Source organism: Ambystoma mexicanum, chromosome 4p (assembly GCF_040938575.1).
Source record: "Ambystoma mexicanum isolate Mex_15411 chromosome 4p, UKY_AmexF1_1, whole genome shotgun sequence".
Lineage (NCBI taxonomy): Eukaryota > Metazoa > Chordata > Amphibia > Caudata > Ambystomatidae > Ambystoma > Ambystoma mexicanum.
In genome coordinates, this window is record NC_090927.1 from 64,734,111 (window position 1) to 64,760,052 (window position 25,942).

At 46.6% G+C, this 25,942-nt stretch overlaps 1 protein-coding gene across 3 annotated transcripts in view; it reads right to left on the reverse strand.

Annotated features, from left to right (window-relative positions):
• The window catches only part of LOC138452993 (zinc finger protein 691-like), a 195,544-nt gene that overhangs the window by 45,297 nt on the left and 124,305 nt on the right, over nucleotides 1-25,942 (reverse strand). For 2 of the 3 annotated variants that reach the window (XM_069605390.1, XM_069605391.1), the window contains exons 3-4: nucleotides 14,305-14,431; nucleotides 1,665-1,763 (exon numbers count right to left, since the gene is read on the reverse strand). In XM_069605390.1, coding sequence (XP_069461491.1) covers nucleotides 1,665-1,763; nucleotides 14,305-14,431 — 226 coding nt within the window. The remainder of the gene's footprint in view (nucleotides 1-1,664; nucleotides 1,764-14,304; nucleotides 14,432-25,942) is intronic. The other variant, XM_069605392.1, reaches the window with a different exon arrangement.

Sequence of the window (25,942 nt, forward strand, 5' to 3'; positions counted from 1 at the left end):
GTAGCCAGAGGCAGATGGAGAAAGCATAGAGGAGGTAGAGAGGACATATGCCCAAGAGGAAACAGGAAGAGGTGTTCACAAGGAGTTGAAAGGAGCAGGAATAAAAGAGAGGGATCGCCAAAGCCCAAACCTGAGCATGAAAGTACGAAGGGGCAAACATGTGGTGAGGAGGACCAGGAAGTGGAGTGGAGAAGACAAGACGGGAGGTGAAGGAGAGATTCCCTTAGGCATGAGACCATTGCAACTCACCCTGAGACAGGGAGGTGCCAAGAGACCAAGCCTTAGTAAGGTTGCCAGCCTCTTGGTGGTCACTTTGGGGATTTGCGCACTATCGCCCTCCCCCAGCGGCTGCCTTTACCATGACCTTGCATGCATGCACACATAGGGCTCGAGAGACCCAAGAGAACGGTTACTGCCCAGAAGTAAGGATGAGAAGCAGAGGACCTGAAACTAGACACTTATGAGCCAAGTAAGAAATGCATGGGGCACATTGGAACCCCCAAGGCTCTGAGAGACACTGCTGTACCCTAGGAAGGGAACCCAGAACAAAATGCAGACACTAATGAGTTAAAGGTAAATCCATCCGGTTGGTCTTCCTAGCTCTGTGTTTTGCTTCTTTATCAGGCTGACCAAAACTTGTCGCCATCTCTGGTATACCATGATTGTGTTTTAAATCTTAATAAAATAGCAATGATATATTTACACACTGATGTTTGCCAAAGATTCCATAAGCAAAAAGTTAATGTGGAGCCAATCTGGAGTGAAGCAGCACCTTCAGCTGAGCAAGACCCACAACCAGGAGCTCAGGCAAAACAGTGTCAATCTTGGAAACAACAAATGCTTTACTCATTATGTATAACTCTCCCCATCGCTTCTAAAATTCTGCAAGGCTCCGACCCAAACCCAGCGATGGTAAACATTACTACCCAGAAAAGACAAGCAGGGCATTTCTTGGACCGTAATGGAGTGACAAATGTCACAGACATTTTATCCTCACATCCACATGCTGATGCTATCTGAACGAGTATAGATATCTCCCTAGAGAGAGATACTGAGACAAAGAATGAGAGAGAGAGGGAGAAAGAGAGGGAGAAAGAGGGAGAGAAAGAGAGAGAGAAAGAGAGAGAAAGAAAGAGAGAAAGACAGAGAGAGAGAGAGAGAGAGAAAGAGAGAGAGAGAGAGAGAGAGAGGAAGAGAAGGAGTAAGAAAGAGTGAGAGTAAAAGAGAGAGAGAACTAGATTAGCATATTGAGAGAAGGATGTATTTCCCACAACAGGAACAGTGTTTATTAAGGAGCTTAGGCAACAAGTAGGGTCTTTTAGGAGGTCTTTGGAGCTTGGTGGAGAAGATCTATGACTGGTAGGCAGTTAGAGTATTATCACAGACAAGATGTTTGATTGGTTCACAGTGACTACGGGCATGTGGTTGTGAAGATTACTGGGCAATGTTATTTGGCTTTAGCTTAATACCTAAAGCCGAGACCAAACAATGGACCTTGATGCACTTTTCAGAACAAACACTGTAAAGTACTCATGCAGTACTTTTTCCATGTTAATAATGCTCCATGCAATGCAAAACATACAAATAACTTAATAACTTACTACATCTTTAGTACTCCAAGCCTGTAACTCCATTCAAAACATACCAATAATGTAATAACTCACTGAATCTTTTTTCATTTAAATCCAGGCAATCATTGAGACCCAGTTGCTGTTCTTCTGATTTTATACGGAATACAATTCCAGGATTGGCAATAATGTAACCTGTAAAAAAAATAAAATAAAAGACAATATATTTGAATACTAAATGATTAGGGTGAATTGCATACTCTTATGCTGTATAAGATTTAAGGTGGGCAATTCATCTATTTAATGTTGTGGCATGCCTGTACGAGACAACCTTACCAGTGTCATTCAACAAAATGAACAAAAAGGAGATTCACAATGAAATGCAAATCCTAAAGACATCCAAAATCTCCCATGACAGAAGGCCACAAAATCTAAAGGGCTTTAGATTATAGTCGGAAAGTAAAGGTAAAAAGTCTTTTATAATGTCCCTGAGGGACACAGTACACAATTCAATTCACCACAATTCGACGCAGCACACCATTTCGTACTCGCCAAGAGTCAATAATCACTAGCCAATGGCTAGTATAGAGTGCAAAGCTTGAGCACTGATGTGCCGTTTACCAACCACTGTAGGGGTTAACTGCACCTAGGCTTGTCCAAAGGTTGGTGAATTGTGCATCCACCCAAAAAGAGAAGGAGAGGAAAGAGGAGAAGGTTGAAGTAGGAGGACAAAGTAAGAGCAGCTATAGATCTTAAACAAATTATGGACGAGGCGTAGCGTCAGCAAGAAATGGGTGGGCTGCTTATTGAAGTTTGTTTTACACATAGATCCAGATGTTCTGACTCCCGTCGTGTGGTGTGTCCTTCTTCCCCACACAAATCCTGCTTGATCCGGGTGAATTAGTTTTGGCAAATGTCCTTCCAGTCTGTTCGGTAAGATTTTGGTATATATTTTTGCGTCCACATTTATGAGGGCAATGGGCCTATATGATGTGCATTCCGTGGGATCTTTGTGGGGTTTTGGGACTAGGGTTACCTTTGCCTCCTCCATTGTTGGGTTGATGTGACTGGTATTTTTAAACGAGTTAAAGAGCTGCGTCAGGTGCAGGATTAGAGTGGTGGAAAATGTTTTATAAAAAGCTGCCGTGAAGCCGTCTGTCCCGGCGCGTTGTTAAGGGGCAATTTCGCCACTACCCTTCTCACTTCATCCTCCGTTATAGGTCGGTTCAAGGATTCTTGGGCAACCTTGTCTATACGGGGAAGTTTGAGCTTCTCAAGGAAGCGCATCTGTTGTTGATTCTGGGGGTTTTGTGACTAGGTGCTCCTGTATGCCCTCAATCCGCGTAAGGTGCCCTCCCTTTCCATCCTCTAAGACTATTATAGTGTTTCTCGCCCCTGCTCCTCTCAATAGACGCGCCAATAGTGCGTCTCCCTTATTTGCTTTCACATAATACCGTTGCCTGACAAAGAGCAGTGCCACCTCTGCTTTTTTTGTACGTAGAACCCCGAGCTGTCCCCCCACTCGTCTAATTCCTGAGGGCTGCCCTTGTGGGGGTTTCTGCCATTGCTCGCCTTGCGGCTTCCACTTCTGCCTCCAGTTGGTTCGCGAGTAGATTTAACTGTCTCTACTGGCCTTCGCGTCAATAAGCACCCCCCTAATCGTGGCCTAAACGCGTCCCATCTAGTGCTTACCCTCGTCTTCGGGGCTTTATTAAGCTCAAAACATTATTTTATCTTCCCTTCCATATCCTCCCTTATCACTGAGTCTCTTAGCAGCGCCCCCGGGTATTTCCACCCCAGATCCTGTGTTTCCGTCCCTGTGGCTCCAGTTTCATGGAGACTCATTTATGGTCGGCTATCCCGAGGGGCCCAACCTCCACTTCTCTCACCCTGCCTAAGAGCAGCCCAGACACCCAAATGTAATCAATTCTGCATTGTGTGCCATGCACACTCGAGAGGAAGGTATAGCCCTCCTCGTCTCCCCTCAGTCCCCTCCACATGTCCCTCATCCCTGCTCTCTACATTCTTTCTTGCAGTTCACGCCAAGTTAAAGTCACCCATTTGTATTACATGCCCTCTCGCAAATCCCTCCAGTGCCCCCATGACTCTCCTCAAGCAAGCGTCCTTCCCCACTTTCCATACCCGGATACTTTGGCTGCAAATCTCTGTCATCTCCCAAGCAGTAGACGCCATAGCTCCGCTCACCCTCAGAAAGTCCAAACGTACTAAACACACTAATTCTTGGTTCTCACCTGAACTCCCTGAGCTACGAGCCACGAAAAGAACAGCAATCTCTTCCTGGCTAGCTAAACCTAATGACTCCACCAGACTAATGTTCAAAACGTTATCAAAAGAATACAAAAATGCCATTATTAAAGCAAAATCAAACTCATTTAACACCAGGATCTCAAACGCCAAGTTTGGGTCTAAGGAGATATTTTCTATCTTTAGAGAACTTGAATCGCCAGCTCCTACCACGCCTACCCTCTGTAAAGACAAGGAATGGTGCAATAGTGTCCAAGAAGCCATGCTGGAAAAGCTTAATTCGCTGCAAAACAAAATCATTGATCACCAACAAGCCTTGAGAAAACTTATCTCAACTGTCCCTGGTAAACCCCCACTGATCCTCCTGCTCCTAGACCTGTCTGCAGCATTTGGCCCGGTGAACCATAATACTCTCTGCCACCACCCCTCCTCTGCTGCTAACTTCTAACCTAAAGCCACAGCCTGGGTCACTTCATTTCTCCAAGAAAGAGTAATGAATGTATTTTCTGATCAGGCATGTGCTAACCCCAATTTCATTAAGTGTGGTGTCCCTCATGGATCCTGCATCTCTCCTACCCTTTACAACCTACTCATGAGGCCTCTCTTTAGTTACCTGGATGTGCGCGGCATGAAATATACCAACTATGCTGATGACCCGCAGATCCTCATCCCCCTAACGGGCGACTACGAAGTCGACAGTAAAATTCTTTAATTCCATCTATGCAGAGATCCAAACCTGGATGGCGGAAAATTGGTTGTGCCTCAATGCCGAAATAACTGAGATTTTACTCATATGCTCACCAGAAACCCTCAAGAAACTTGACTTAAAGTACAACTCATTTTCAGTTGATAAAACTCCCATCATTGTCTCACATGAGGTAAAAACCCTGGGGTCTATCTTGACTCGAACCTCTCAATGGACAGACAAGTGAACGCAATCTCATCTGCCGTGGCCTACCAATTTAAACTGATCACGCCGGCTAGACCCTTCCTAATAAAACAGAATTGCCTTACCATAGCCAGAGCAATAATCGGGTATTGGCTAGACTATTGCAATGCTCTTCTGTCCGGCACTACTTCTTCAGACGGTCCAAAACAATGCGCTTAGAGCAGCCACCGGCATTTCCAAGCGTGACCACATTTGTGCAACCAGAAAACCTTATCCACTGGCTCCCCGTCAGGGAACGCATCTTGTTCAAACCCCTCACACTCACCCACAAATGTCTGCATGACACCAGTCCCCTCTAGCTCTCACAAAAGTTTGCCAAACCCTCCTCAGAAAGACCTACCAGAACGGCCTAACTAAATAGGGTCACCATCCCCAAGACCCTCAGAGTAAGAGCAGGAGGAGCCAGCTTTTCCGGTCATTGCTGCATCCAACTGGAACTCCCTCCCTCCTCACGTCAGAAACATTGACTCATACATAGCATTTAGGAAAGCTGTCAAAACGTTGTTGTTGTCTAACTGCATCATTTGAACGTTTCATGAAACGAACTTCCTGTATTCGCATTACTGTTTCTGTACCAAGCTATGCCTCCGCTCAATGTAACCACCCTCCCCAATTCCAAGATGTCTACCTCCCCTCCTTACCTTTTTATCACCTTTAGAGCTCCACCACCCCTATATTTTCACTTCTTAGGGACTTCCTTGTTTCCCCTCTCCGCCTTCTCCTCCCTTCGCAGTTGGCGGTGCCATATCATTCTCCTTCTCCTTTTCTCTCCCACTGTGGTCCATTCCCATGGTCTTGGCTTTGGTCTGCCATCTGCTGTCCGTGATCCGCTTTCTTGTTGATCTCTGTCCAAGTCCACTTGTAACATGTCGGCTCCTTCTTGTACTACGGTGATAGGTTTTCGCCCACCTTCCCACTCAAATAGTAGGCCAAACGGGAAGATCCATTTGTATCGTATTCCTCGTTCATTGATTTCCTTAAGTATTGGGGCCATTTGTTGCCTCTTTCTCAATGTACTATTGGCCAAATCCTGAAACAACGCTATTTGTTGCCCCTTATACATCAGTGGTTCCTGCTTTCTTGCTGCTCGCAAGACTGCCTCCTTCTGGGCATATCTGGCGTACGCTGCCAGTATATCTCTTGGCCTTGCGGTTTGGGCCTTATTAATTCTTCCCACCTTGTGGATGCGATCCAGTTCTATGGAGTCCAGGGATCCTGCTCCCAGATCTCTGCAAATATTCCTTTAACCACTCCCTTCAGTTGTCCATCTGTCACCGACTCTGGAAGCATTTTCACTCTGATGTTAATTCTGCAGGATCTGTTTTCTATATCTTCCATTTGGATCTCTAAGTTATGCGTGGCCACATCCAATCGCTCTATAGCTTTGCTGTTCAACTTTGTCTCTCTGTCCACCTCTTGTAGACCCTGTTCCAGTAGATCCGTTCTCTCTCCCAGCTGCCCTATTTCTTGCCGTTATCTCCCCCACGGCCGTGTTTAGATCAGACCTCATGAGTTGGAATTGGTCTTGGAACGTCTTGGCCAGGGAGGTCTGCAGTGCCAGCATTTCCCCTCTAAAGTCCTGCCGCAACATAGGGGTCATTGGGTCAATGTCCTCTGGGGTGCTGTCATGATGCCTACCTCCAAGGAGCCAGGTCCGACCCAGCAACCCCAGAGGCAGGCATCATTTCCCCCAGGGGAGTGCCAGCGGGCCCAAGCTGGGGCCCTTTGGACGCAGTCCTGGCGCCATAGGCGCCAGGCTCATGTTGGACCCCTGTCCTGGCTCCTTAGGCGCCAGGCTCATAAAGCTAGACATGTGTTCAAGTGTTTTAATGTGCACTTACCTGATGCAGACCATGCTGCTACATCCAGGCCCTCTTGAGGCCTGAATGGAACTACTTTACCTGTGGGACTACTTTCCACCCGGGTGTGGTCGGGGAAGGATACATACCTGATCGGTGGAAGGATACACACTGGGAACTTCTTCCACAGCTATTTAAACCACACCCGATCAGCAACTCACGCTTCGCGCTGTTCTGCTCCTCGCAGCTGGACGCTCACCGTGTCAGCTCCTGCATCTGGACCTGAGCCACGCCTGTCAGTATCCTGGGTCACCTGCAAAGGGAGACAAAAGACCTTACCTGCTAAATCAGCACCACGGAGACATCACACCGACGATCCTGAAAAGGAAGACATCATTTTAAAAGCATTTCGCTACGATCGCTGCAGCGCTGCATTTCACTCACCTATCCTGGACTCCTCCATCTTCAGCAGCGATCATCTGGATCCACAGCCACTTCCCAGAGCCTAGAGAGAAAAAGACAAGAACAAGGCGAGAGAAGGAAAGGAATAGGAAAAGCTCAGTTCCCTTCTAAGACTTACCTGTTGGGTCATTCCCATTTCATTTCGGGTCTTGGCGCTTCCAGGCATTTTCCGGACCCCGGCCCCTATGGGGAAAAAAGACAAAGACATTGAATGAGCGAATGCAAAGACATTACCCGAGCGCTCATCCGGAACTTACCTGTCATTTACTGGAACTGCACGTTTCACTTCGGGTCGGCGCCATATCTCCGGCATTCTGCAACAAGACAATGAACATTATTTTTAAGCTTGGACTTTAGAACGTGCAGCAGAACTTTTACAGCGCCTTACCTGAATAGTCAAGCTTACCTGAACTCCCATCAATCCTCAATCCAGTGAAGTAACTGGGTTTCAACGCGCCCCTGCATCAGAAGCAGGATGGAGAGCTCATCCTTCTTGACCCTAAGGTGAGACTTCACGGGGAATCGTGGAAGGGTATCGTGGAGGGCTGGAGGAGAGTGGGAGGCTTGAGCATAACTCAGTCAGTAGGTAATACTCCCTTTTCACGCACAGGGGAATATTCCTGAAAGCCAGAGAAGCCAGAGTAGAGGGGCCCTTCCTGTCCATCTTCAGGGTCCTGCGCTTCACCATTGAAGAAGCACCAGCACTCGAAGCCAGACCTGCGCCTCCGTGGGAATCAGGTGAGCGTTACAGGTGCTGCAACCCGTCGCTCCCTCTTTGTTGCTTTTAGCTATATCTTTAGCTTCATGTTGTGGCCACATGGTTGGGAGGGTTCCTGGTGCGTCCTCTGGGTTCTGGCTTGCCTATCCTATTCTCCCCTTCGATTTTGTGGGCATGTCTCTTTCAAATCCTATGGGCTTTTGCCGTCCCCGCAGGATCTCTTGTGGGTGATTATTATGTATTCCCTCTTCTAGTCTAGTGGCTTTTGGGTTTTCTCTTTCGCCCCCCCCCCCCCCCCCTCTCCCAAAGAGACCTTTCCTCTCCTCTACTGCCAGCCAGTCTCACCCAGGCTCTTGCTCCTTGTTTTGAATCTGAGCAATCTCAAAGATTTTCCTTTGATTCCCATTCATCTTAGGGTGTGCCACACTCTTCCAATTTCAAGGTGAGGTCCCCCTTCACTTTGAGTTTTGCCTTGGCCTTAAAGGCTGCAGGCCCAGCGTGTTATATTCCTCTTTTCTTGGGTACTTGTTAGCGGTGTATGTGGGGATACTGCCTCCCCACACCTCTTTCACCACTCTCTGCCGTGCAGGGCCTGGTCTGCCTTCCTGGTGAGCTTATTTCGCTATGCTGTTTGATGGTAGTTTCTTGGGGGGGGGGGGGGGGGGGAGGGGGCTCCATGCCCCAGGCGCCCAACTGCTATGCCCTTCTCCTTCGTTGTGCGCTGGCAGATTTCATGGGTTACCCACTGCCCCACAAAGGCAAATCGCCATGCCTGTTACACTGTCCGGGGGTGTGGGGCTGAGGCCCCCGTTTCTTGTTAATGCGCCTTCCGTGCTCTCCCCTGCTGGGACGCTGTGTCCATGTAGGGCCAGGATACTTCCCGCCCTTCCTCGCTACATTAGGGGCCCCCCACAGCACTCACTGCCTCATTCACTCCGGGTCCGCTATGCTCACCAGGCTGCGAGGCAGCTCCTCGACCGCTCTTCAGGTTCCTCCTCTCACCTTCTCACTGAGGATCCCGCCAGGTCTCAGCCCCTTACTGCTCGCCCCTCCTCATTGGCCAGGGGGCTCTGCAGCTCTCACTGCCCTCCAAGTGTCGGCCCTGCTGGCCTCCCAGGGCTGCGTCACACCTTCCTCTTCACCGGCTGCTCTGTTCCGTGTCCCACCACAGATCCCGCCATATCCACGCCTCGAGTCCTCGATGTGCGTGCCACTAGTGGTCGAGGGACGCTGCCCGACTCTCTCTCCGTTCTGGGGGACTTGTTGCACCCCACTTTGGCAGACCTGGGCCTCTGCTCCTCCCTCAGTCCTAAGGTGCAGCAGCAGCTCTGGCGCCTGTCACTGGCCGGCTCTCCCTTCACTGCCTCCTCGCCTGGAGATACCGCCTCATGTCTTGGGTGCAATACTTCTTCTTTTCCCCTGTCGGTCACTACTCCTACAGCTTTCCGGCGTTGTGTGGGCTCCCTCAATGCCCTTTCTGATGTGCTAACGGGGTGGTGGAGACGCCGTTTGCAGCTTGGGTACAGGAAGCACCGTCAGCATGTCTACTCGGTGCCGGCAGCCATCTTGGAATCCCCTGCAGACTCTTGATTGGAGGGGGCCTCTCTCCCCCCCCCCCCCTGGCATGCTAAAATAATAATGCCCTGTATATAAAAATACTCAAATCTACACACTGAATTGCAAACACGGTTGAAGGAAAAATGAAACAAAAAAAAAACCCCAGTAGTAATGGTAAAACTAATGCACACCTCATAATATCAAACAATGCTAAAAATACATTCTACTATAAAAGCCAGTCAAGGCAATTAATATAAGGGGGGTCCCCTGCTTATAAAGGTGGTGTCAAATAGTATAGAGTACATTGTACAAATACAGGAAATGTTCCACAAATAAAGTGTATGAGTAACAACCAAGTGACAGTAAGTCAACAAGGCCTCAAGTTGTCGGGGCCAGAATAAAGTGCAAGTGCAAAACAGCTGGAACAGTCTTAAAAATAAAATGCCCCAATAACAATTTTGATGACCCTGTGGTTATAGAAAAACATTGCAATGTGGATACCAAGATGAGATTACATTGGACAACTGCAAACACTTCATTAGATAAAACAGACAGAGGGGCCCACTAATCCAAGCCAAAGAGGTAGAAAAGCCCAAGTAAAACCCTACATGAGCAAAAAGATAAATACCACTCTCCCACAGATTGCGAAAATTAGCAGCCAGATCACAAGTGAGAAGAATTAATGTTAAAAAAGTGAAAAAATAATAAGACAATCATACCCAAGACTGAAAAGACCCATTGAGGAACAAGGAATAGAAGTCATAAATAGACATGATCATAAAGGAACAGAAGAATCAAAACCAGACTTATGGGAGGAACACAAGACAAGGGGGAACTTAAGTGCCCAAACATGTATACAATTCCTCATCCACATTGTGACCCTTTGGATACTTGGTATCAAAGTCTAGAATAAATCTTGTCTCAAGTTGTCTTAATTTCAGGACACAGTCACCACCCCTGGGGTGAATGGGCACGTGTGCCACTGCAAACAATGTTAACAAATGGACATTGTTCTCATGTTCCTGTTTGAAGTGTTTGGATATGGGGTACGCAGGATCAGACTTCTTAATGGCTCTGAGATGTTGAAGGATTCTCAATTTGAGCTTGCATGTCGTACTCCCAATGTACCATTTCATGCAAGGGCATGAGAGAACGTACACCACAAAAGTAGTGTCACAGTTGATCGAATATTTTATCTTATGATGTATTTTAGTGACAGGGTGTACAAATGATTTAAGTACAGCGGCATGTGCACAAGCTTTGCATTTCATGCATTTATTGAATCCCATAGGGGAGGTGGTGAGCCAAGTCATAGCAGAGGGATTCTTTTCTGCTGGGGACAAAAAGCTGGAAACAACTTTGTCTCTGAGGGACGGTACACGTTTGTATGTCATGGTCGGGCGTTTGGACAAAATAGGCCTGAGGTCATTGTCTAAGGTGAGGACACGCCAGTGTTTCTCAACAACCTTATTGGCTTAATTGAATTTCACTGCCTCATCCGGAAACGTGAAGAATATAATTTGTCCTGGACTTGGAAACACAATCGGGCTGGGAATAGCATTGCATATGGGATATTGCGCTCTCGCAGCATCTTCTTGACCCCCAGAAATTGCAGGCGAAATCCGGATAAATTGGGAGCCCAGGCGGAGCTGTATCTTGTCCCTTGCCAACTTCAAAAGTAAGTCTCTGTAGTGGTAGCTCAGTAGTTTAGCCATTAAAGGCCTAGGGTTAGGTCTTTGAGTCAGTGCTCTGTGCGCCCCCTCCACTGCAAAGAAAGGCGATTATTGTGGCTCTGCCAGCAGACCTCCGAGCAGCTGCTCCACCGCTTGCTCCTTGTTCCCAGTGAGGGCGTCCTCCGAGACCCCTATTATTCTTATGTTATTCCTAAGTGAGCGGGATTTCAAGGTCAACACATTTGGCTTTGACATATCTCATGTCTTTTGACAGGGAGGTAACTGCTGATTGGATGTCATGTGCTGTATCTTCCGTTGCACCAATCCGTTCCTCAGCTTTGTTGATCCACTGGATTTCTTTTGTGAGCTGTGCCTGGATAGTGGTGACATTTAGTGTGATATCATCCAGTTTTTCATTCACTGCCGCAAATCCATTTGTCATGGGGTCTAGTATTTGTTTCTGCTCAGCGCAGGAGTTGCTGCCCGACTGTTCATGGTTTGACTGCAATTTGGGCAGTGTAGCTCCCTCTGAGGATGAGCCTTGGTAAATTTGACAATTGCGCCTGCTTTCTTTGCTCCACCTGCACCCCTAGTCATACCTTGTAGTGAGATGATAACCAGGAGGCGCAGATGCAGTTATTAATCCCAAGGTATGGAGCAAGGGCGGCACTTCAGGTGCCCCTGTGTAGCACCATTTCACCCACCTGCTGCAGATCACCCCAAGTCAGACACAGGGTAGGTGCTCTGGTCCCAAAAGCCCCTGTGCCGACTGGAACCAGGGCAACACAAGACCAGGAGGACCCACACTCGGCAATGCTGCGGGTATATATTGAATCCAATGGTGCCTACCATATACTGCACAGTGCAAGTAATCTTGATAAACTGTCAATTTGTTGGCCCCACAGACCACACCAGCATTGGGAACAATTCCACCAGTTTGGGAGCAGGATATATGACAGTTGCCAGTTATGTAGTTCCCCTTCACATAAGCTCGTTGGTGCCCCACCTCACCATGTGTAGTGCTGAGTCTCCTTGCTGCAATCACTGCTCCACGGTGGGCTCCGGGCTAATGAGTATTCACCGCCGCTGCTCAGGGGCTCAATGTTGGTAGGTGGGTTGCCTATTCGCCTCGATAGGCTCCCGCTACGGTATTCCTCAATATGGGGAGCCGCAGCTATCAACGCCGCTGGGGGCGGCCCCCAGCAGTCACCTCTCTCCTCTTCAATCCTTGGTCAGGCGCAACCCAGCGCGGCAGCCCCTTGAAGCGGTGCAGGCCCAGGCTGCAGCTGGTCCAGCGGGGAGCAGCCGCCACAGCAGTCAACTCTTTAAGGCTGGCGCAGCCCGGCGAAGCAGCCCCAGTCAAGAAACCCATACACACCGCAGAGGCAGTTCGGAGTTCGGGTTTTAGGCTACTTTCTTCGACTCGCACCCGGCCAGGGCACCGTCAGCAGGATCGCTGCCCCCACAGGACAGCAGGGATTCCAAGTCATGGCCAGTTGGCATAGCTTCTTATGGGAACACTCGATCAGTGGTGGGAAGACATCTACATCAATACATGACTGTCACACTGAGTTTCGCGCCTTACAGCAGAGGTTCCCAGCTAAGCCGCCATCTTCCTTGGCGGCTCCATAGCGCCCCTGACATGTTTATTAAAGAACAAGAATAAGGCCTAACTTTGCCTATCGCTATGGTGTATTCCCTACATATTTTACTAAGGTGCTCGTCAGTCGTCAGTAAATATCCAAAGGAATACGTTTACTGTCCAAAACTAATCCTAACTGACCCTACCACTGTTTTAACCAATACAACCAAGAGGAGAATGACTCCCTTCTCCTGATGGTTGTGTTTTGCACTGGTCTACGTTTCTTTACTGTTCTTGCTAATATGCAATTATTAGATAGTCGCTTGTAATTCTCTGTAGCAGTTCATGTAGCTCCCTCATGGGACTGTTAGCTTTTCTCTCCTCTTTGGTATGGGCTTTCCTTGACCTTTTTCGATTCCTTCGATCTGTGTTAAAGGGTTCTGAGTAATCTTGTAGAGTGTACATTCTTGTGGGTTTTTTGCTTCCTGGGAAATTATAGTTCACCTTTTCCTGCTATGGCCTGTCTTGAATACTGTTTATCCTAAGGGCTTCTCTGGCCTTCAGGTCATAGTTTTTTCCCTCTGTTATGTTCCACTCTTTACTTCTTGGATAACTAATTACTGTCCCCTCTTCCCAGGGTAGTGACACACAAATTATATTGGTCTCCCTCTTCCGGGTTTCCATGATTGTCTCTCTCACGTTTATGCAGTTCAAGTTCATCAACTTTGTTTTCAAGTTTTCGTCACTTGCACTAGGACAAGTCTCTCTGATTATTTAACAAGTCCCTTTTTGCGTCCTGGTCTCCCCGTTACCTTCAATATTGCAGGGAAACCTCTATGGGGCCTGTCTATGCTTGGGACCTTCTCCTTCCATATGTTTCCCTGTCGGCTCGCTTTCCGCGGCATCCACTTCTTGCAACTCTCTCTTTCTCTTGGCGTCTCGATACTGCTATGGGTATGCAGATTGTTTTCTGCTTCATCCCTGGGGTGGTGTCGACGTTGCTGGATGGGCAGTCTGCCACTGTGATTGTTTTGTGGCCACGCAACCACTGAGTTTTGCACTCCAGCCATCTCAGTTTCTCGCAACACCAGATTTCCAGCATTTCCTTTGTACATGTGTGTCCCTCTACTAGAGATATTGCGGTGGTTGGGTCAGACATTCAGTGGGCAGGAGGGGGCATGATGGGAGTGACCTAGGCCACATAAGAGGTGCCCAAAGAGAAGAATGGGAGTCTTAAGAACATGACCTCAGTCTCATAGGTCTTAAGAACATGACCTCAGTCTCATAGGTCTTAAGAACATGACCTCAGTCTCATAGGTTTAGCTTGAATGAGTTCAAAGAGAAGTTCATCCAGGAGGAGACGTCAGACATGCAGGGTTGACCGCAGACTCACAGAACAGAGGGGCAGCTTAGAGGAGTAGTGAAGAGATGTGATCAGCCCTGTCCAAAGTAGGCTATAATGGTCCAAGAATGTCAGAGGCCCTGCAGACTGGGCTGAAGATACTGAGGGATAGTGGTGGGGGAGGCAGTAAGGAGGTCAAGGAAGTAGGAGCAAAGTAGAGAGAATTGGGAGTGCAGAACGAAAGAGATTCGTCTAAAGAAAAGGGCCACCACTGTTGGAAACACGACAGTCAGTCATTTACGTTTCTACTCCAGAATCCCCCAAGTCACCCTCAGTTCCAAGAGTAGTTTCTAGACTGTAACGATGATCAAGAGTCACGCCATCCCTACCCTTTAAGCTCATTGTTTCATGGATCTCCGTGATCACCTTCTTGTAAAGCTCCTTCTCCCACTCGTCCAAGTTCAGCCATTCCTTTAGCGAGAAGGACATTGTGACGTCTGCGAATGCAATGGAAACCTGAAACAAAAAAAAGGACATCCTCAAAGAAACTGACTGAGGCTGGGCTTAGGAAAAACACAATAAAACCTGCAACAATTCTTTCTGATTCTGCTCATGAATGTTATACAAATCCAGAGTGGGTGGAAAACAGACATTAGAAATAGAAACCCACTCAGTGCTTATAATTAAACAGGTCAGCCACCTAGAAAGGAGCGCGTTTCACTTTGCTGTTGCTGCAATCCACATCGTTAAATAGTTAAGGAGGTCTGGTAGTTGTCAGTGGACATGTAAAATTATCAGACATTGCAAACATCTGATCAGATATTTTACATGACATGAATTTGTATGTAAGTAGAATATTTGTATCATGATTCATAAACAAAGGGTTTAGACCATTCCAGAGAAGCTGAGAAACAGGCATAATCAGAATATGCTGCAGTGAAAGACCCTAGGAGTAGTTAAAAGCAAGGATACGCTTTCTCGAAGAGGAAGGGCTTAGGAAATTCCTGAATCAGAGTTAGGGCATGTCTTGCAGTTTATCACAACAGAGATTATACCAAGCAGCTCTTCAGGGGAAGAAAGTTCCTCCTTGAATGAGAGTCTACTTACCTGTGCAGTGTACATTTGTTTTGATGTACTCTTCTGCGAATGTGCACAGAGTGCTTCCAGGCGATGTGTTATTTCAGGTAAGTGGGCCCCAAACAAAACATGTTTTGTGAATAGGTTTTAGGGTCGTCAACTTCTATCTTTCCTTGACTGTAGCTAGTGTAGATTGCTTAGGAGCTGGGGTATGTGTTCTCGCTCCTAGTAGTATTTGTGCAATTTGCAGTATCTAAAGAGCCTTTCGTGGGCATGTGGTACACTTTCATGGAAGGAGTTAGTTAATGTGATTTAGATTGGCTTGGATGAAGATTTCAATGTTGCATGAGAAGGTCTAAAAGGGATGGAATTTAGATATTAGTTTCAGTTCAGAAGTCCAGTTTAATTCCTGTATTCACTAGTGGAGTTAGCACCAGCTGATTGCCCCCGAGTATACCTGGACACTTAAATGGTACTTATTTACTGGCTTTAGTTCTTGAACAAAGGTTTCTAGATATAATGTGGGTGGGCCAATCTATTTCATGATAACGGGACTGGTCTCCCATGACTTCATCAGGAGATTTCTTTCCCTTTGACACATTATTTAGTGTTTCAGTTCCATTTTCTTAAACTGGTTTATTGCAAGTGTACTATTTTGTGCACTTTACCATATTTACTTTCTTTTTTCTCTGTTAATGGTTCTTTCTGTAGGGATGCTTCTAGCGTCTCTTCTTTCTTCCTGTTTCAGTGTGCAGCTCCGTGAGCCCAGTCCACTGCAATCTTGCCGTTGTTTGCCAGACGGTGCACCTCCTCTGGGTCATGCCACCACCTCGACTTCTCTTGGGCATTGTGAGGAGCCAGGAATGAGATGTAGAAACAGAGGACTCATGGTCTTGGTTATAGACTTTTATTAAATGAAAGGGGTTGGAAAATGCCTCACTATCCCTATGCTAAGAGGTATATTCCCTACCGCAAGCAAAACTAAGGGTCTGTCCATTGTCAAGATGTCCAAATGAAAAAGTACCTAGCCTTCACACTAAAAAAAAACTCTTAAGTGCCAAGGATATTGTCTCTGATTCTCAAAGTGCACGAATGTTCAGCTCCACAAAAAGGTATACATTCAAGAAAAGGGTCTTTGTGAACAATATTCACTGTACCAGGGAGTGACTCTCGTTCCCAGGATTCTCTTTTCCCCAATTAAATAAAACAAGAAATGTCCAACCAAGGATAAGCAAGTTCCTTGTAGCCCAAAAGGGTAACTCCCTCCTCCTGGTGCATTCATAGTGCCAGAAAACAACTCCGCTACCCAGATACTTCTTCTATGCAAAACAATTCACCATCCGAATGGTATAACTCTTCCTTGGGATTCTTTTCTACTACTTGAAGTTTCGGTGCAGGTCCCAGACTTGCAGGTCACCTGGTGTACTCTCCTACCAGGTTTTTCCTTCACTTTAAGAAACTCACAATTTCAAGGGCATGGGTCTTGTGATTTCACTGTTGGTTATCGCACACCTTTTCACTTTGCCTGGTGTACTCTCCTGCCTGGTCTTGAAAAACAACCGCCAATTACTTGATGTACAGCTCATTTCAATTGCCTTACTTTGCTTGGTACACTCTTCTGCCAGGACTTATGTGCAGTTTTCTTCTATTTTACGCAAAAAGAGATATTAGCCCACGTTTGGTCTCTCACTGCTTATTTCATAAAGTTTGTTTCCACATTCGTACTACTTACTGTTATATTTCCTCCTTTCAAGTATGGGTCCTTTGACTTGTTCGTGGTATGGTTCTAAATCCCTTTAAACCCTTCACTTGTTTCATTCAGCATTATTTCTGTTACTTTCATGTAGCAGCATGCTTTGTCAGGCACCGTAGTAACCCGTTTCTGCTCACTGGGTGCTTTGAACGTCAACTGCGCCTTTTCGTTGCTTCTACGGGCCGCCTGATGGCTCAGCATGCGTCCAGTTAGCCGCTGTAGCTTTGCCGCATTTGGTTCCCATCTGCGCGGCTCCCGCTGCTTCTACGATACAGGCGGAAAGTCCTCTGCTGCATGGCTTCCCTTTGCACGGTAGCGGTCCGCTTCGGTTTTGCTTTCCCTGCAAGGCTCTGCCATAGCTTCTTGTCCAGTGTCCTCGCGGCTCACAGTTTTATCCAGCTTCCGTGGATCCCTCTCACGCCTGCTGTCAGCTATCAGGAATTTAAACAGCTTCCAAAGAGTAGACCGCTCTGTTCGCTTGTCGGCTCTAGTCATCTTTATGGCTTTGTTTCTCTTTCTCGTCTCAGTGGTAGTTACAATCTGATGTTGAGGAAGTTGGTAATTAATCTCACTGGGAGTAATCAGTACCACTCCCTGCCTCTTCCTCGTCTCAGTTATCAACACATCACTCCCTGTTGGATATTGGGTACTGTATGAAGCAGACGTAACAGGGGTTTGAGGGAGAGTGTTACAATATGCCATTAAAGCATGGGGAAGAGAAGGAGTACCCCCGAAAGGAAAATGGGGATGTGTGACTTCCTCCAACAATGTTGTCTCGTCAACCCCCTGAGGGTTGCCCCCCCCCCCCCCTGTGGTCCTCCATCATATAGCCTCCCCCAGGGTCAGGATCACAGCATACATGGATTGGCTGCCTGCCCTATCCGTTCTCTGTCCCTTCTCGGCTGCCAGCATCCTCTCGACCGGGACTCTGCTGGTTTCTCAGTCTCTCCAGGTTTGAAACTCCTGGGCATTACCAACATTGTACGTTGGTCCTTCTGTCATTACTGGGAAGTGTTGGGTCCTCCCCAGTGTAGACCTATAGTCCTTTGTCACTCTTTCTTGAGCGTTCCTTGTTAATCAATCTTTTTCGCCCCAGTATGGTTGGCTTCCAACCATTGAGTTATCATCCTTTCCTACACACTATTGTTCTTCTCAGTGTGTTTGTCTTTCTATTGGTTATTTTGTGGGATGTTACAATAACAAACAGTAACTTGTTTGGGATGGTTCCTATGAAGCTCTGATGGTATTAGTGGCACATCATAAAGGGGCTTAGGGAGTACCTTAACAGAACGTGAGTCCTTGTCCCTAAGAGGGGAGTCTCTCCCTTTGAGGTCCCGCTTACCGACACCCTTATGAGGAATGTTATGTAGCAGGCTCACCTCCCTAGCCTCACAGGGAAAGGGTCCCATCTGGAGAGAAATTCAGGAGATCCAGTGAATCGTCACAGCTGGCTTAGGCAAGCCCATGCGTGAATGTGCTTTGAGTTGGTTCTTACTTGAATTGCTTCAAGATTTGTCACAAAGGTGGGATGCTAATTTTCTAGGAGTAGGTTTTGCTATATTGGCTAGGCCCTGTGTCCTGTACCTAAGCTCTGTTTTTTTTGTTGATGGTGGACATCCTTCCTGGCCTGTTCCTTCTCCCGGTCCTGTGCTGGAGCTGTCCTGGGTTGCCTCCACCATTGCCCTTGTAATGAGACTGTTTTCTGTTGGCCGAATATCCAGATCCACTTGGTCTCCCATGTGTGCCAAATGCCTTCCTGGTTATTGTTTCTGATGCTAGCTGGCTGGTCATCCTGCTGGGAATGTGGATTATTCTTCTGTTGGGTAACTGATCCTTTACCTCACCCTGGGGAAGAAGCCTGGTGGTCATTGAGCACAGTCCTCTGCTCCGGGTGCCGTATGTACTTGATCCCAAGCCCTGGGGTCCATAGTGAATCATGATATTTACCATCAGGGGTCATATAGATCCTGGAGTGGTGGGATGTTGCAGGACCCCTCCACTGTGTTTCATCATTGGCTACCATTGCCTCAATCCTTGCTTGCTTCTTTTTATCGCTGGCTGGATCCGAACCAGGATCTGGAACTCCCCAAGGGGATCTCCTCTAGCGTGCCATGGGAGTGGTTGTTCCTTTGCTCGCACCTGTGCGATAGTACAGGTACTTGCCTGACTTTCCTCAATAACTGCAGCTTAGTTGAGGGACTTTGAACTTGCAAAACACTTCCAAATTGAGTTACCCACCTGATTATTGGCCTATCTTTCTAAATCCCCTTGAGTACCTGGAGTTTTCTGGCAAAGACTAATGTTGGGCATCACCCTTGAATATCTACAGATTAAAATATATTAGATAACTGCGCTGCTCGCCTGCTATAGCAATGTATTAGAATATAGTTTCTAGCTGTGGTTACATTGCATCATTCCCTTCTACGAGTGAAAAGAGACTATATCTGACAGAATGCCATCTTTGAGTGTGTACTAACCTGAGCTCCTTTATTTTTTAAACAAAATGATGCATGACTTGCCTGCTTGCTACCTGAAACTGTAGTACCCAGGACTCTGGCCACTGGCTAATGAAAGTGGCAGTCCGTGTAAATGCTCTTTGATAACCTTCCTGGCTTAGGATGGCAGAGAAGGCAGACTCACCTTTTTCTTGGAGACTCTGGATAGCGACTCTGGACACCCAGAAGCAAAAGGACAGTTTCAGGCAGTGTCTCCCACTTCAAATTGCTTTTTGGGCCGATTCGGCCATGCTAGAATCATTCCAAGCTGCTGCCAGTCTCCCAGAATTGCTATTGAGCGGTCAAGAGCCAACCATATCATACTGCAACAAGTGCCTAGAAGCACATCTCAACGTTGTTTAGCACCAAGCCTGAAAGGCTTTTGTAATGATGGTTCATTCTCCAAGGTCTGGGTTTAGGGGCCCAGTGACATTTAAAACTCCACTCCTTACCATTTGAGAGCTATACTTTGCACTTGAACATTGCTGCATACATTGTCTGTCTACCCGGTACTCGCTCATTTGCTCGCATGCCCATTTGCTCGAGGCCCATTTGTTAGAGTTTTGTTTTAACACATTTTGCCGCAAATGTAGATGGGGGTTAAGTTTAGATATTTGATAAGTTGGGGGAGATGTGGGGAGATTGCGAGGGGGACTCGGTCTACCCCTGCCTTAAGACCCAGAGTCCCCCTTTCCTTCAAAAGTCTACATTTGTTGTGTCTTCATTTACAGGGATACGTTATAAGTCGTTTTAGGTACTGTTGTGGAAAAAGGACCACTGACTATTCTGGTGAATAATGTACTAGTAAAATAAACAGTCAGTAGGACAAAACACACCAACAACAGTACGCGATTTCGGTACAAGTGAGCACCCCTCTCTCCCAAGCACGGTTCTCTTATACCCAAAGCAACACATGTATTTCAATGGAAGGGGAGGTCAAGACAGGGCACGGAATCATGCATGGAATCATACAGAAACTTTGTTACTGGCACGGAACAAAGCCTCAATATCAAAGTCATTGATACCAGCTGCGTTCTTGCATGTAGGACGGTGTTATCAGGGAGGACAGCATAATGGGATACATTTAGTTGAGCTGAATATATTCCTTAAATGTTCACACACTGTCTGAGGCAACTTATCATGCTCACAATATGAGGATTTATGTCTGCTAAAGCCGAATTTCCTAAGAAAGCGGGAGCCTAGAACATTCTTACATATGCCAAATGGGTAAGATGTCAGAAGCGAGAGCTGTAAAGGCGAGTATAACTAAACACTAGGTGAAGAGCCTTCTTCGCAAAGACATGTGCAGTAAAGCCCAAAGCCTCACTTCACACAAGCAAGACACAGGGCCTCATTACGACCCTGGCAGAATGGGTTTAACGGCGCTGGTAAAGGTGCCGGCGCTGTTAAACCCATTCCGCCCTATTACGAGGTCCCCCTGCGGGACCCGCTCTGGACGTCTGGTCAGGCCAGACGTCCTTTGCGGGTCCCACGAGGGGACCAGCATGCCAACAACGGGCCCGTCATTAACGAGCCCGTTGTTAGCATGCTCCCCATTCCCATTGAGCCCTATGGGGGCTCAAATGGAAATGGGGATGGTCCGGGTTCCCTGAATGGGGAAATAACGGGCCCTCCAAAGTCGGAATAGCCCGGTAATTCCCCATTCAGAGACCACGGACCCGGACCCGAGTTTGGAGCTACTAATATTGTGATGCAGCAGTCTACAAGGGGAGTACATCACATTTTCAATTCCAAACACTCCCCCACAGTCCCCTCCTATGAGACCTCCACTCCAGTTTTATTCCATACACATTTAAGGGAGCAAACATCACATCAAGGCATGTCATAACATATTTCTTCAGTAGCATAACAGTAAAGTTCTTGGGCAGTCTGCGAAACTACAGAGCAGGTTGTGCACGATAGATGACAGAGACACTTACAAGCCGTAATCAGGCAAGACAGATTAAAGCAATGAGCAAGATCTGACCGATAGAGGCACCCAAATGTCCTAGTAGGTCCAACATCCAAGACCCAAATGTCCAGGAAGCCTCCGGACTGGTTTGAAGGAGGCTTACAGCATGACGAATGTGGGTACAAATGTCAGTAATATTACTTGCATAACTAGGTATTTAAGTGCAGCTCATTGTGAGGCTAGGACAATGTCTAAAACCATTCGGTACTGAAGAACCACAGTTCAGATAGATACTTGTTCTCAGGATAATAAGGTCAATGAGGACGTTGTGGCATTTGCGATATCTGCTGCTAATTGCGACAATTGGGTCAAGCAGTCTCTATTTATCTTAATCTCAAATGCTGGTTTGAGATATCCTACACCAACAACAAAATCTCACCAGGCAGTGCTTCTTCAGGGACGAGACTGTACTGGAAAGGTAGGGGTATGTCGCACTGCAGACAGATCATACCCCATAATTACCTCCTCCAATTAATGGGCAGTCAGGGGTGGCCTTGTTCCCACAAATGAAATATCTTTCAGAATATTTAGCGTACCAGTATTGGGAAAATGAAAAATTAGGGTCAAAGGCAAATGTGACTTTATTGATCAGTACACTTGAGTTAAGAAATACAACTTTCTTTTGGCAATACCCATAAAAGTACCAATCACAACAGCACAAATATAACAAATTACATTATTACAATAAAACCACACTGAGTTCCAGAGCATGCTCAACATAGATATAGACTTTTGAGACACAGTTAAGATCTGGTGGCGATATAATCATATTAAATGCTGCACTTGCGCTTCTTATCCCCTGATTCCTAAGCAATGGACAAAGGTATATACGCTGCAACTACACATATAAAGGGCATATTAACAAGAAATACAACAGATAATCTGCATCATGTTGACTGCAAAGACAACTATTCAAGCCTTGCATTCTTTTTTCCAGCAGGGTACCTTTCGTAAAAAGGAAGTTGGACCTCAAACGAATGAAAACTGCCCTCTTTCCTGGTTCATTGAACCAGATCACATTCGACAGGCCAAAACGTCTTCCCTACTAAGATAGCCCAACATACTTTTATTTATGGGATTCACTAACTTCTCTTTTAATAGATTTAACTTTGGTCGTAATCTCCAGAGCCTGATCCCACAATAATCCATGAGGCAGTCAAGGCCAAGCTGATCAAAAGTTGCTTATATATAGTTTAGCTATTCTAATTTGTGCAGTACATCTGACCCCATAATATCATGAATTAATGACCTCGTCATTGACAATGCTTGATTGTCACAGAGACGTAGCCAATATAACAACAGTTGAATTTGGATGAGATCTGAAACAAACATTGTACTGCATTCTTGGTGGATTATATAATCAGAAAAAATCCTGATTTATCCTCATAAATCTTCTGAGAAATTGATTCTCTTTCCTTTGTATAGGCAAAGGTACTGGATGCCCCCAGGCTGCTGCACCGTACATGGCGACCGGCACATACTTCACACTGGAGTTGGTGGACAAGTAATAATGACATTTGCTAGTTTCCATAAACAGAGGACCTAGGTTATATAACATACAAGACCAGTTGCAGGGGAGGGATGATGAAGTGCAGCTGGCTTGATGTGTAGTAGGACTTGAGTGGGGTAATTCAGAGGACCAGTGAATCCCAAGTGAGCATTTGTATCCCTATAGGGTCCTGGACATTGGGACTGAGTGACCAATTTAAGATCTAGACAGACATCCCCCCACTGGAAGGGAATAGGTGCAATAGAAAACTTAGAAGATAAATCATGAGGCAGATGAGCACAAACCCAGCAGTCAGTAAGATTGAAAATGCAGGCATACTGCCAGAAGAGGTGCAAATAACTGGTTTCACTATGAACCTAGGGATATGCTATGATAATTTATATAGCGCCTATACACAATGAGTTTCAAAGCGCTTCAAGGCAACAACTGAGGGAACAAAGGAAAATACAATGACATTCTTACAGACCATGAACAGTAAGGATGTGAAATTAACTATCGTACTCGGCCTGGCAACATTTCAGATGATGCAAGAGCTAAAACATAGAAAAGGAAGGGAGGGGGAGAGTGGGAAGGAAATGGAAACAGACAGGCGACTACTGTACTAGGCCTGACAACATTTCTGGTAGAGCTGGAGGAAACAAAAAGGTGAGGTAGAGGGGTGTAGAAAGGGCTGGGAGGAACAAAACAAGTGACTATCGTACTAGGCCTGACGACATTTCAGATAGTGCTGGAGGGTTGCAGGGAGGAAAAAAAACAAGTAAGGGGAGGGTAGAGGAGTCAGACGAGTTTACTATCATACTAGGTCCAGGGACAATTCTGATAGAGTAAGTGCATAGAAAAAAGTAAGGGGAGGAGATAGGAAAAGGGAGAAGGGAACAGAGTCAGCAGTCAAAAAGAGTGGAGACGCAAGGGGGGAGAGCGAATACAATTGCAGAAGTCAGTATTATCACATAATGTTGCAAGCCAGGATACAAGATGAAGATGGGAACAGCATGATTCAGGGCCACCATGAGTACAAGATACAAAGGAAGGCGAGCATGAGAGTTGAGAAAGGGTGACGCACCATGAATCAATGAAGTCCATAAAAGTCAAATCAAGCATTGGCCACAAGACGGTGATGGTGAAACCAGAATGCATCAGGACAGACTCCTGCAGAAGTAGGCTGTAGGGGGAGGAAAAGCAGGGTAAAAGAATCAAGCAAAACAGGCAACATTTGTGTGCAAGAAGGGGGGGGGCACAAGGGAACATCACAGGGGGACCAGAGGGGGGTGGGGATGGCCTCTGGGGACAGAGGGAGTAAACACATGTTGGTGCATGCTTACATGCTGTCTGAGCGGGGGGTTGGGTCCTGGGTCCTCCTGGTCCGATCAGGTCCAAACAGGAATTGCCCTTTTCTTTGTCTGCTCTTTTCTTCGGACACCGCGCGAGAGACGCCCTTGATCTAAGAGTTAAGAGCAGGAAGGAAGAGGCAAGGCTAAGAAGTTGAGTGGTGCTTAGGCCAGGTGACCTAGATTGCACCTGCTCCACATCTGCAAAGGAAAAGAGGCTGGAGGGCTCCTTAAGTAGGGAAAAAGGGAGGCAACCAGGAAGGCACCAGGTGGGCGGGGCTTTCAGAAGGACCGTCAAAGCAGCAGTCACAGTGAAATGATAATATATCAATATTCTGACAATAACTATAATAAAAGAAATGTAGCCATACATATTGTACACTGGGGTCCATCCTAATATTCAGGTCCAACAAAATCGGATGGAAATACCAGCACAAAAGTTTGTGGCTAGAAGACACAGTTCGATTCATTTCATCACAGCAGGTGGCGGCAAGGCACAAATGAAATAAGTTTGGCCGGCCCAAAATTTCCACTTCAAACGTTCCATCAGAAATCAGGTACTAAACAAAGTCTTCAATCCACCATTAATGCACTAAAGTTCCAGCTAAAAGTTCAAACTACAAGTATCCAAAGTACCAGAATGCCCAACAGATAATACCAACAAAGGCCATAACTTGCAAGTCTTGGTGAATCAACAGTGGTGGCGTCTCATCTTTGCCAGTGCACCGCCACCTCAAAGGGATTCATCATCGTTGAGGGGGCAAATACAGGGGTGAGTGACCTGGCCAGTTGCCACTTTGTTTAAAGCTATTGGTTTTCTGAAACTCTGCTGCGTGATCTCAAAGCATACTTTGAGGGTGCAGAAGTACGAGTCTGACACAGTGGTGGTATGTTTGTTGGGAAAGACTTATTTATATGTAAAAGTAAAGAAACTGTCCTGTGTCGAAACCTATTTCCGTCCCCTACACTCTAGATTAACTAGAAAAACTGGATGTCTTCTTGATCCCGAAGGAGGCTTCTCTCATTCTGGATGCCAACTCAAATGTTCAATTCTTGACGAGAAAGCACAAGTGGTTCTTAAACTTAAAGATTTTGATGTTGGAGGCTCTTCCAAACGTATCCAGAAATAACAGGATTAGCAGGGAATTTCCTTTGTGCCTCTTTTCTTTCACAGCAGCCTGTCTTATTTCACAAAAACACAGTTCCAAGTATCAGGGGGGAGTCACATCAAATTCTGGTTCACTATCCTGCCAGTCTTGACTGTAGCTCTTAGTGTTCCAGAAAATGCCCCTTCTTTTGCCAATGGGTCTTCAACCCATTATCTCCACTTCTCGCACCTCTTTCTCTCTTGTGTGGGTCACAGACCCCTCTGCGATGTCTCGGTATCTCCACAACTTGCTTTGGGACCCAGCACCTTGATTGCATGCCTCTTTGTACCGATATTGGTCAGGGACGTCATTTCACCAAAATCCCTTAGGTAGCGGAAATGACACCACACAACCCTTGACCTCACAGGAAGTGAAGTCATTTAATAATAATAATAATAATAATAATTTGGCATTTATATAGCGCTACGAACCCTCAGGTATCTGAGCGCTGCTTATTATTACCCACGGTGTGTGGTGCTCATTTATCGACCTCGGAAGGATGAAACGCTGAGTTTGGCGCTGCCGGGATTCGAACCTGCGTTCGCAGGCTCTGCACGGATGTCAAAGCGAGCGCTCTACTCGCTGTGCCACTTGACCGGCTATTGGTCGTTTTGACCAAATCTAATGGTTTGCACGAACCATTAGATCCAAAAATGCTACCACCAAAGGTTCGAACACCAAAAGTTCGATCCTTTGGTGGAAGTATTGTGTAAAAAAAAACCAAAAAAAAACAAACAGGGGCTG